Below are 13,022 nucleotides of genomic sequence, written 5' to 3' on the forward strand. Positions count from 1 at the left end.
ACTACAAACAATGTAATTTAAGCATAAGAAACCAAGATAACATAATAGTATACTAGATTTTATATATATCAATGGAAAAAAAAAGAAAAAAAAACCCCCCAAAAAAAACCCACCGTGCAACTAACTAAAAGCAAAGCAAAGCAATGGGCTAACTTGAAACCAAACAGAGTTAAACTTAAAATCACGTCCTCAATCCCGACCTCCATTAAAACAGTGAAAAAAAAACAAGAAGGGTAAATATTACATTAAATGAAAATATCGAATAAAAGGTCCCCAAATCTGTTCAAATTTAAATGAAGAATCATAAAGGTTACTTCTAATTTTCTCCAAATTCAAACATAAAATCGTCTGAGAAAACCAAAAAAAGGTAGTTGGAGCATTAAGCTCTTTCCAATGTTGTAAAATACATCTTTTCGCCATTAAAGTAAGAAATGCAATCATTCTACGGGCTGAAGGGGAAAGATTACTAGAAATTTTAGGTAGTCCAAAGATAGCAGTAATAGGGTGAGGAGAGATATCTATATTTAATACCTTAGAAATAATATTGAAAATATCTCTCCAAAAAGTTTCCAAAGTAGGGCAAGACCAAAACATATGAGTTAAAGAGGCTATCTGCCCCGAACATCTATCACAGAAAGGATTAATATGCGAGTAAAAACGCGCTAACTTATCTTTGGACATATGTGCTCTATGAACCACTTTAAATTGAATTAGGGAATGTTTAGCACAAATAGAGGAAGTATTAACTAATTGTAAAATCTGCCCCCAATCATCCACAGAAATGGTAAGCCCCAATTCCTGTTCCCAATCTACCCTAATCTTATCAAATGGAGCTTTCCTAAGTTTCATAATAATATTATAAATCATAGCCGATGCACCTTTCTGACATGGATTAAGGTTAATTATCGAATCTAAAATATATATAGGAGGAAGCATTGGAAAAGAAGAAAGTATAGTACTTAGGAAATTTCTAACTTGTAAATATCTAAAAAAATGTATTCTTGATAAGTTATATTTATTAGATAATTGTTCAAAAGACAGTAAGACATTTGTATCAATAAAATTATGCTGTGGGGAGTAAAGTGCTACTAATGCTCGGTTACATTCTCATCTTTAGGTTTAAAAAAAAAACAATGTTCTGAGCTTCATAGATGAATACATAAGCTGTTCATAATCCAGTTTTGACGACATACTTTTACAGACAGAATATGCAATATTTCCTTTTGAACTTTATTGATCATTCAAATTACCTTTGGCATTTTACAGTTGTGTTAAAATATGAATGATGACTGCTAATTGACCACAGCGATTAACACTGGTATATAATGGCACAAATGAACCCCTCTATTAATTTGTGTACTTTTCGAACAAGCATATTTGTCAAATACGTTTTTCATAGTTTATGGAAGAGTGCAGAGGATTTAAGAGGTATCAGACTGGAAAATGAGGTAGCTCCTTAAGGATTTTATAACACTGCTCTAGTCAGAAACTGATAACCTTTTGATAAAATGGCCTTAATCCCAAAAGTTTTCCTTTCAATAGAATTCCTTTGGGTCTGCGAATGGTTACCATGGTAATAGTAAGAAGGCTCTAATTTTTCTGCTGAAATTCCTGACTGACCTGGTGCCATTTGAATCAACACAATACTTAAAGGTAAGCAAATTTACTAATGATGGCTGCAGGCAGCCTGAGGTTTGATGTATCAGTACTGCTAAGTTCTTTGGAAAACTCTACACATGCTGGAAATCTAAAACGAAAACCGGGAATGCTGAAGTCAAGCGGCATCAGAGAGAAACAGTGAACTTTTTGTCCTGGGACCCTGCATCAGAACTGGCAAAGTGAGCATTCTTGTGTAAGTTGCAGAGAGGCAGTGGGGAGGTGACAAAGAGAATGCCTGTAATGGCAAAGATCTGCCTCTCTCTTGTTCTCTTATTGTTCTTCCGTTTCTTTTTAGTGATCTTTAACCTGAAACACCGACTTTGTTTCTCTCTCCAGATTGACTGAATAGTCTGTTTTTGATTAGTTCTTTAGGAAAAGAAAATGCTAGAAACACTCAGCAAGTCAGGCAGGTTCTCTTAAAAGAGAAATTTTAAAATTTCAGGTCCTGGCTTCAGTCACAGAACTGAGAAAGAGGAGGAAAAACAAGTCAGGTTTCTAAAGCACAGAAGAAGTGGGGCTGATGGGTAGAGCAGAGGGACTGTTGCTAATATGGTAAAACCAAATGAACTGGTAGTTACAAGCCCACAATGCTGCTTTGAGCATGATACCAAGGAGATGAGACATGCTCAGTAGGTCGAGCTGTTGTTACAGCAACAGAAAACTGAGCCAAAATGATAAGCAGAAATAGGTCAGTTCTGATGTACTACTTTGTCAATCAGTCTGTGTTTGTCTATGGGATTATATCCCCTTCTGTCGCTCCACCCCTTCCACCACCTCCCCCTCCACCACCCCTACTCCTTCTCCCGACTTTCCCCTTCCCTTTCTGCCCACCCCCTCAAGTCCCCTTGTTTCCTCCCCCCCTCCATGCCCCACCATCTCTGTGCTGAGTCCCCCTTCCCATCTCCCATATTGACCCTGTCCTCTGTGTCTTACTCCTGTTCTCCCCTCTCTCTCTCTCTCACACAGGTTCATATTTTGCACCCCCCATATGTCCCTTCAAAGTATCGAGCTCTACTTCTGGAGTACATCTCACTGGCTAAAACGAGACTAGCAGATCTCCAGGTTGGTGACAAAATTAAGTCCTTTCTGAGTCCATAACAGGACTGAAGAGCAATTATTCATGTTTCACACAGTAAAGTAACCCTGCTGAATGTGGTTAATACTTCAGTTTTTCCCCTTTAAATTATGAAAAGTATTAATGTCAAAATTGTTGGTACACATAATTAGTATCAGTTATTTTAAGAAATTGCTGAATAATACATCTGAACTTTATTCTATCTGATTTCTGTGCATCTCTGTTTCTAGGTGTCAGTTGAGGATATTGGTCTATATGAGGATCTGTCAACAGCACACTGTCCCCCCAAGGTCAGTACAGAAAAAGACAGACACCGATTTATCACTATTAAATCAAAGAAACAGCTGTGTATTATTATGTGCCACAGTGGTTCTCAAACCCCCTTGGTCCCCAGACCTCATCCCCAGCAAACCCCTCTCCCTTTCCAGCCATCACTTAAAAGTATAAAGAATTTTGATTTACGATGCACAGTGAAAGAAAATAGGAATTGCAAAACCAAGGCAGTTTCAAACATTTGCAAAAAGTACTCAAATCTATTTAAAGCTACAAATAAAATTACTTATGGATTTAATTACGGTAAAAAGAATTTTCGTCAAGAATTTTCGTCAACAATTTTAGAGCATGCGTTAGTAGTCTCAGTATTCACTAGTTCATTGCATTTTCACCTTTCAATGAAATGGATGGGCTTGGTGCAGTGATATCAGCTTCTCAACATCAGGATGACTGTCATTCAGGAGTCTCAGATTCCCCAGGCCCAGTTTCAGTAATTTTTAGTCGGTTTTGTTGCTATGAAAGAAGTTGTGCGACTGCACTGGAAAGGCAATAAAGAAACATCTTGACCTTTTTTCACAGTCCAAAATAGTATTCAGAAATTTATTTCTGCAATCAAAAGTCTTCATACAAGTTTTTTGAACTTTGACTGTAGTTCAATGTCATTTTGTAGCAAGGTCAGTTTTTCCTTCATCCATCCTGTTAATTCCTCATTACAATTGTTCAGGAATGGATTTATTACCCAATCTGGAATTTGGATTGAGAGGAGATCTTGAAATTTCTGACATGTCTTTATGTAGCTCACCCAGTTGGGCCCAGTATACTTGAAGATCAACATCTGGTATTCTTTCTTTCTCTTCTAAATCAAGAGGTGCTCAGAAATTGAAAAGGGTCGTGGTGGCCAATGTTGTACTTAAATAGGGTTAATTTAGACAGAAACATGGAGACTGCTGATATGTCTTTGATAAGATTCACATCATTTCCTTGCAATTGATTGATCTCATTAAACTTTGTGAATAATTCTGCCAAATAAGCAGTGCCATGTCTAATAATCTTGAGTCGATTACTAAATGAAGTATTTGAGTCTTCAAAGAATTTTATCACAGTTTCAAAAAACACATGGCTGGTCTGGTCATTTATTCAGCTTCTCCTACCTGCATTTTTCCCATAACTCTTAATTACCCTGCTATGGAAAAAAAATCTTTCTAACAGTGTGCCTTTACTGCTTCCATGGGCAGAGATTTACAAAGATTCACCACTCTGGGAAAAGCAGTTTTTTTTTCATCTCTGTCCTAAGTCTGTGCCTCCATGTCTTGAGGTTGTCCCATAGGCCTAGTTTCACCAGTGGAAACTTCCCTACCTCTATCTCATCTATCTCTTTCATAATTTTGTATGCTTTTATAAGATCCCCTGAATTCCACTGAGTATAGTCCAGGTGACTCGATCTCTCCTCATACCCCCCTCATCTTCAAGATCAACCTGGTGAATCTCCTCTGCGTCATCTCCAAAGCTAGTATGTCTTTCCTCAAATAAGCAGACTAGAACTGCACACAGAACTCCAGTACCCTGACAGTTGCAGCATTACCTCCCTGCTCTTAAAATCAATCCTTCCGACAAATTTTACACATAGGAAAATAAATTCACTCACGGGGGAAATCTGGCTTGTTAGACCAAATAAATCTATATGCTATTGTTGTAGTAACTGTCCATCAGAAAAAATTTATTCTGCTTTGTGCTTTGATTAATTTTGTTTAAATCTTTCTTTAGCCTCAGTGTCAAGCTCTGCAGGATGTTGAAAAAGCTATACTAATATTTGAAAACGCGGGAAGAATCCCAGCTAGCGTAATGGAGGCAAGGTACAGTATGCCTAGTGTTCAGGTGATGAGGTCCATATGGAAGAATTGATTGTACAGTGTTGCTCACTTGCTGCAACAGGGTATGAGGAAAGTAATTTTCAAACACTTTTCACTTCAGTAGAACTCAATCTCATTTAAAAGTTAACCACTCAATTTGCCTGCCTGGCCCATACGTTAATGACAATAAACTAAGCTCTCCGTTTCCTGGGCGACCTGCCCTTAATCTTTTTAATGACTCAACTAGCACTGTCCAACCTCCCGCCACAAAAAAGCTGCACAAATTCTGAGATTTATTTCTCTCGCCTCTTACACAACTATTCTTGTGATAATGCAAGAGAAAGTTCTAGCAAAAGTTACCAATAACATATTCCATGACCACAATATGTAATCCTTCTGCAGTTTACAATTGGCAAGATCACTTCAAGGCCTCTCCTGAATTCACAGCTATTGTAGCCAGAGAATCTTCAGCGAAGGCTGAACACAGTGCAGGGGTATAGAACTTAGAAAAATAAATAAATAGTGCGAATAAAAAGGGACGGTGAGGTGGTGTTCATGGACAGTTCAAAAATCTGATGGCGGAGGGGAAGATGCTGTTTCTGAATTGTTGTGTGTGGGTCTTCAGGCTTCTGTACCTCCTCTCTACTGGTGGTAACAAGAAGAGGGTATGTCCCAGATGGTGAGGATCCTTAATAATGGATAAATTAATAATTTAATAATGAACCATAAACCATTTCAGAGGTTGTCCCAATAGTCAGGTACTGCAGTGGTGGACAGGGTCCTCCTTTAGCCAGAAGGAATCGTGTGAGGGTCTGTACCTCTCCAGGGGAAATTAACGGAGATTTCACACCAATTCATCATCCGCTGTAAATTTCTAACAGCTTTTTTATTCCCTAATTTAATAAAATAAAATATAAGTTAGTCTTCCTTGCCATCCACTATGCCCCTGATTTTGGTGTCATCCAAAAATTAGGTGTACTATCTTAGCATTGTTGCGTACCCCGTAACTGGGTTGCCAAACCATTAGAAATGGAGCACGTGTTGGAGTCTGGTTTAACAGAAACTAATAAAGTTTTATTAAGGAAATAAGTATCACAGTACTCTAATCATAAGGATGTAAATGCAACAGGTTAGCAATAATAAAACACACATGTACACAGAACTAGGGTAATAGGAATCAACCAAGCTCTATCGCAGTCTAGGGGTGAAATGATCAGTCTCAAGTGACGCAGAGTTCAGTTCAGCTTAGTACAGTTCGCAGTAATTGCTGTTGTGCCGTTGGAGAGAGAGAGAGAGAGAGAGAGAGATATATGCAAATCTGATTCAGTAGACCTTCGATGTTCTTCGCAGTTGGCTTTCGGGTGGACCCTTTTTATGTCTTCTGTGGTCACCGACTGTGATCCCTCCGTTCCGGATACGACTGTTCTTCCGCGGTGAACCTGGAACCCAGGCAAGGGCAGACACACACACCAGGTTCCTGCCGATCGTACCCTTTCACCCTGTGAGTCTATGGTCGGTTCCCCCAAACCGGACCTCCAACTCGCACCAACTTGTGGGGGCACACCGCTCTTCCAGGGTCTCGTTGTCTCGTGATCTCGTGGTGTGTGTCGTGCCTTAGCGAACCTGTTCTTTTTATTCCCCTGCTGGGGTATCGCCTGTCCATCAAACTTCAAACAGTTTAGGTTCAAAGCAACCAGTCTGTCAATATTCTGAAATGTGTTTCTTTCTCGTTAATCTCTCTCTCCTCTCTTATTAGCATTTTGAATGTTTCTCCATTGTCTCACTTATCTCTCTCTCATTAGCATCAATCTTCTGATAACTTGGTTTTTCATCACACCCCTATCCTTCAAAGAATTTTTACCGGAGTAAAAATTATGGGCATGAATACATTATTAGATACACACTAATATACAGGGTCATCAGCTGTTTGGCTAATACAGAGAACTTTAAGTTGTCAACACTTTGACAGACAGTCCGCAATCACATTTTCTGTTCCTTTTATATGTGTTATTTTAATATCCTCTAAGACCAGGCTCCAATGTAGCAACCTTTTGTTTTTATCCTTCATAGTGGCCAAAAACACTAATGGGTTGTGATCAGTGTAAATTCTCAGTGGTTTCCATCCCAGACAAATATAACAAAGTTCGTCCCACACAAATTTAGCATTCTTTGGCAAGAGCTTAGTAAGAGGGAGGGTAATATCCGCAAAGTTCTTGCAAAACTTCCGACAGTACCCCACCATACCCAAGAATCTTCTCAGGGCTCTCTTGTCTGTCAGAGTGGGGACTTCAGAGATAGCCCGCACCTTAGCCTGCATCGGAGCCAGCTGCCCCTGTCCTACCACAAATCCCATAGAAGTGACCTTCGCGTGGTCGAATTCACTTTTTGCGAGGTTCACTGTCAGGCTGGCTTCAGCCAGCTTTTTAAACAGTTCCTCTACTGCCACAATGTGCTCCTCTCATGTGTCACTCCAGACCACTAAATCTCAATATACGCTTCTGCGTTCTTTAGCCCTTTTATCACTGAATTAATCATCCTATAGGGGTGTTGCTTACTAGGCTGACCTGATGTGACAACAACACCATGTCCCTGCTCTTTGCATCGCCTCGGGACATCTGGACATACGTCTGAGTGCCGGTTAGTTAGCTTTATCAGCGGCTTGCTCTGTTCGGGGGTTAAGTGAGAGACTTCATCAGCAAAGTTGGCCAAAACAATAGAGTTCTCCCATCTGGTCGGCACCATACTTATCTTTTCAAAATGGGTTTTCCACTTATCAGGTGGCACCCTAGCCTCATTAATTTTCATGATAACACCCGACTAGGTCTGCTCGCTTATCGTGTCAAGCTGTTAACATATCAATAGTCTGTAACTATGTTAGCTCACGTCTACAATAGTCAATAGCATCCTTCCTCCTGTGCGGCCAGTAAAACTCTTTCATGATTCTATCGACTGTTTTCCTCACCCCAAAATGTCCACCGAGGGGTATTTTGTGGGCCAGGTTAAAAATCTCTCCCCTATAAATTTTCGGCACTACTACCTGGTGTACCATCCCCCATTCCTCATCTGCGGGCAAGGTACGTGGTCTCCATTTCCTCATTAGTACTCCCTCCTTCACATAATAGCCCACTGGCTCCCTTTTTAATTCTGCTTCAGAGAGAGCAGTCTCCGCCAAAACCATCAGCTCCTCGTCTCGCTCCTGTGCCTGTATAAACTCCTTCCTTGCTAATGATAAGTCTATCTCAACTTTCGTTTCACTACGCCCCTTCTTCTAACTTTCTAAACCCGCCCCCCCCCCCCAAAACATCTCAGCTAAATCTACATTCTCTTCTGGGACATGCACCAAGTCACTGAGCAAACGGGATAAACCTGTGAGTCCATGGGCGGGGCCTCAATACTGGCAGGCTGGCTTGTCAATCTTACTGCTGAGTACACCTCTCTGCCGGCGAGGTCATTACCGAGTAAGACCTCCACATCTTCCATCGGTAGTTCGGGCCTCACCCCAATCGTGACTGGCCCCGGAGACCAAGTCACTTTTTAGGTGTATCTGGTGCAAAGGTACTGCTTCAGTCCCTTTCCCAATGCCTTTTATCACACTGACCTCCCCAGTCTCGGTCTCTGAACTAAAGTCTAAAATACTCCTTAAGATCAGTGACTGACAAGCTCCAGTGTCTCTCCAGATCCGCACTGGAACTGGGTTTGACCCGTCCTTCACCGACACCAATCCAGCCGAAATAAACTTCTCGCGCCCTTCCTGAACTCTTATCAGACCTCTTCTCCCCTAGCGGTTTGTTCGCCAGCTCAATACAGCCAGTCGGAGTCGTCGTTTTTCCTTTCACCGTCTCCTTCTTTGGGGCAAAGCACCTGGATGCAAAGTGACCGGCTTTCCCACAATTATAGCATACGACCCCAGGAGACTTCCTACCAAACTGCTCCCGGTCTTCCTTATCCTTCTCACTAGTCCCTGGCTTACTTTCTGACTTTTCTGGCGGACTCTCTCTGCCCTCTTGACTACCCTTCTGGTAGCTTTTACTTGGGGTAAACTTCGCTTTGTGCGTTAACGCTTATCATCCGCTAACTTAGCAGTTGCGGCTAAGGTTTCTGCCTCTTTCTCATCTAGATAGGGCCTCATACCTTCAGAGACACATCCTTTAAACTGCTCAATCAGTATTAGCTGTAGCAATCTGTCATAATCCCCACTGACCCCTTTTGAGGCGCACCAACGCTCACAATACATCTGCATCTCACGGGCAAACTCTAAATACGTGCGGCCCCACTGCTTCCTTGCATTCTGGAACCTCTGCTGGTATGCCTCCGGGACCAACTCATAAATCCTGAGTATCGCCTCTTTCACCACATCATACCTCTGGGCATCTGCAGACAATGCCGAGTAAGCTTGTTGGGCTTTTCCTTTAAGTACACTCTGAAGCAAAACAGCCCACTTATCCCTCGGCCAGTCCTGACTTGCAGCAACTTTTTCAAAATGTAGAAAGTACTGATCAACATTGGCCTCCTCAAATGGGGGAACCAGCCTAACCTCCTGGGTCACCCTGAACCCTCCACCTTGGTTCGGCATGGGCCCCTGCGCTAGCGTCATCCTTAACTTCTCCAGCTCAAATTCCCTTTCCCTCTGTTTCTCTCTCTATTCTCATTCTAACTGCTTGTCCCTCTCTTCTCGGTCCAGCTGTTTTATTCTCTCTTCTCGTTCTAATTGCCTGCCCCCTCTTCTCGTTCCAGCTGTTTTAACCGGAACTTGTGCTCGAGTCTCAATTTTTCCATCTGCAGCTGTACTGCTTCTCCACCAGGTTTGCCCGTAGATACCACCTCCAGCTCCCCTTGGGGAAACACACCTTTAGACACATAATGCTCAATGATAGCTCTGTGCATCTCCGCTCTTCTGATTGTCAACTTCCCCTTAAAAAGATTCAACCGTTTGGCCACAGTTGCCAATTCTGATTTCCTGGCATCCTCTAATGCCTCCAAGGTTGGCGCCTTTAGAAATTCCTCAATCTCCATTTCTGCTATTTGCCCTTTCTTTCTTTCGGGAATTTTAACCCAATCAATTTACCCAGTCCCAAATTTGGCGTTCAAAATCGCGGACGAGATCCCCACTTATGTTACATACCCCGTAACTGGGTTGCCAAACCAGCAGAAATGGACCACGTGTTGGAGTTTGGTTTAACAGAAACTAATAAAGTTTTATTAAGGAAATAAGTATTACAGTACTCTAATCGTAAGGATATAAATGCAACAAGTTGGCAATGATAAAACACACATGTACACAGAACCAGGGTAATAGGAATCAACCAAGCTCTATCGCAGTCTAGGAGTAAAATGATCAGTCTCAAGTGACGCAGAGTTCAGTTCAGCTTAGTACAGTTCGCAGTAATCGCTGTTGTGCCATTGTGGAGAGAGAGAGATATGCAAATCTGATTCAGTAGACCTTTGATGTTCTTCGCAGTTGGCTTTCGGGCGGACCCTTTTTGTGACTTCTGTGGTCACCGACTGTGACCCCTCCGTTCCGGATACGACCGTTCTTCTGCCGTGAACCCGGCACCCAGGCAAGAGCGGACACACACACCAGGTTCCTGCTGATTGTACCCTTTCACCCTGTGAGTCTATGGTCGGTTCCCCCGAACCGGACCTCCAACTCGCACCAACTTGTGGGGGCACACCGCTCTTCCAGGGTCTCGTTATCTCGTGATCTCGTGGTGTGTGTCGTGCCTTAGTGAACCTGTTCCCTTTATTCCCCTGCTGGGGTATCGCCTGTCCATCAAACTTCAAACAGTTCAGGTTCAAAGCAACCGGTCTGTCAATATTCTGAAATATGTTTCTTTCTCGTTAATCTCTCTCTTCTCTCTTATTAGCATTTTGAATGTTTCTCCATTGTCTCACTTATCTCTCTCTCATTAGCATCAATCTTCTGATAACTTGGTTTTTCGTCACATCATCCAAATAGATTATTGATATGGATGACAAACAACAACAGACTCAGTATTGACATCATGCAGGACTTTGTCTAAGGCTTTGAAGTCCATGTGGACAAATATTCTGCCTTTCCTTCATCAACTTTCCTGTTAACCTCTTTGATCAATTCTTAACAGATTGTTTAGACGTAACCTGCGACACACAAAGCCATGTTGACTATCCATAATGAAGCCTTGTCAATACAGGTGTCCCCCGCTTTTCGAACGTTCGCTTTACAAAACCTTACTGTTACGAAAGACCTACATTAGTACCCTGTTTTCGCTTTCAGAAGGTGTTTTCACTATTACCAAAAAAAATTCAGCGTGCGATTTAAAAAAAAAATCCGTGCGCGAAAAAATCAGTGCGAGTTAAAGGGCGGTGCGCCCCGAGCAGCCGCTCTCCTCCGGATTCGGAACTGCTTTGCTTTAACACGTGCCTGTGAGCAGCCGTTTGCAAGATAAGTTCTATGGTATCGGGAAAGCCTGAAAGAGCTCGTAAGGGTGTTACACTTACAGTAAAACTAGACATAATTAAACGTTTTGATCGTGGTGAACGAAGTAAGGACAATGTGAGTTTGGCTTGTGGAAGCTGACGAACATGATGTTGAAGAGGTTTTGGCATCCTATCAACAAGAACTGACAGATGAAGAGCTGATGCAATTGGAAGGAAAAAGGATAACAATCGAAACCGAATGAGTAATGATAAAGTACGACTTTAATTTTGAAAGGGTACGTCAGTTTAGGAGATATTTGCAGGATGGTTTGAGTCCTTATTAAAGAACTGTGTGATAGAAAAATGCGTGAGGCTCAGCAGTCAAGCAAGCCTTCCACATCAGCCACAGCAGACGACAAACCTCGACCTTCGACATCGAGGCGGGCAGAGATAGAAGAAGATGAGCTGCCTGCTCTAATGGACAGTGTCCCACCACCCCAACCCCCAGGCCACGGACAGATACTGATTCGCAGAGAATGAAGCGGTAGCCGGGAGACACACAGCACATCTTTAAGAAAAAAGCCAAAATAAACATGCTAATTAATTAGGTGCCGCTGACACGTAATTGTCGGCCAAGATCAGAGACGACTCAATCAGAAATCGGCACTGATCTGGGCCGACAATTACGTGTCGGGCGGCACCTAATTAATTAGTATGTTTGTTTCGGCTTCTTTCTTAAAGATGTGCTGTGTGCCTCCCGGCTACTCCTGCATGCTTCGCGGCAATGTATCGCTCGGCGGCCTGGAGGGTGGGGGCCACTGCACCACCCAACCTGCGACGACTCAGTCTAACACACCATCATTCGTGGTGAACGAAGTAAGGACAACGTGAGTTGTCCCGATTCTGGTAAGTGATACTACACTGTACGTACATTATTTCTACTTTATATAGGCTGTGTATTTTTACGTGTTATTTGGTGTGATTTGGCAGCTTCATAGCTTAAAGGTTATTGCCAAACAAAGTGTTCTTGCCAACAGCGCTTGCGTGATATTTTCGCTACAGAGAACAGTTTAGTAATGATTGTGGAAAAGTATTTCTACTTTAAATAGGCTGTGTATATATCATATCATTCCTGCTTTTACTATATGTTACTGTTATTTTAGGTTTTATGTGTTATTTGGCATGATTTGGTAGGTTATATTTGGGTCTGCGAACGCTCACAAAATTTTCCCATATAAATAAATGGTAATTGCTTCTTCACTTTATGACATTTCAGCTTACGAACCGTTTCATAGGAACGCTGTACCTTTGGATGGCGGGGGAAACCTTACTCAGAAATCTGGTCCCTCAGAACACCTTCCAATAATTTACCCACTGCTGATGTCAGGCTCACTGGCCTTTAATTTCCCAGCTTATTCTTAGAGCCTGTCTTGAACAACGGAACACAGCATTAGCTATCCTTCAGTCCTCTGGCACCTTGCCCATGGCTAAGGGTATTTAAATAACTGCCAAGGTCCCTGCAGTTTCTGCACTAGCCTCTCGCGAGGTCAGGCCCTCGGGACTTCTCCATCCTGTCTTACTTCAACACAGCAAGCACCTCCTCTTCTGTAATCTGTACGCGGTCCATGACCTCACTCTTGTTTTGCCTCAGTTCTATAGACTCAGTGTCTGTCTCCTGAGTAAATGCAAATGCAAAAAAAATCCATTTAAGGTCTTCCCTTTGCAATCAGCTCCATGTATAGATGACCACACTGATCTTAAGTGTCTTA

At 42.2% G+C, this 13,022-nt stretch overlaps 1 protein-coding gene across 2 annotated transcripts in view; it reads left to right on the forward strand.

The window, feature by feature from the left end:
* LOC134356239 (Fanconi anemia group A protein-like) overlaps positions 1-13,022 on the forward strand; it is a 128,611-nt gene that overhangs the window by 55,383 nt on the left and 60,206 nt on the right. For both annotated transcript variants that reach the window (XM_063067033.1, XM_063067032.1), the window contains exons 16-19: positions 1,543-1,653; positions 2,626-2,721; positions 2,965-3,024; positions 4,772-4,860. In XM_063067033.1, the coding sequence (XP_062923103.1) occupies positions 1,543-1,653; positions 2,626-2,721; positions 2,965-3,024; positions 4,772-4,860 (356 nt within the window). The remainder of the gene's footprint in view (positions 1-1,542; positions 1,654-2,625; positions 2,722-2,964; positions 3,025-4,771; positions 4,861-13,022) is intronic.

The sequence above is a fragment of the Mobula hypostoma genome, chromosome 14 (genome assembly GCF_963921235.1).
Source record: "Mobula hypostoma chromosome 14, sMobHyp1.1, whole genome shotgun sequence".
NCBI classification, from domain to species: Eukaryota; Metazoa; Chordata; class Chondrichthyes; order Myliobatiformes; family Myliobatidae; genus Mobula; species Mobula hypostoma.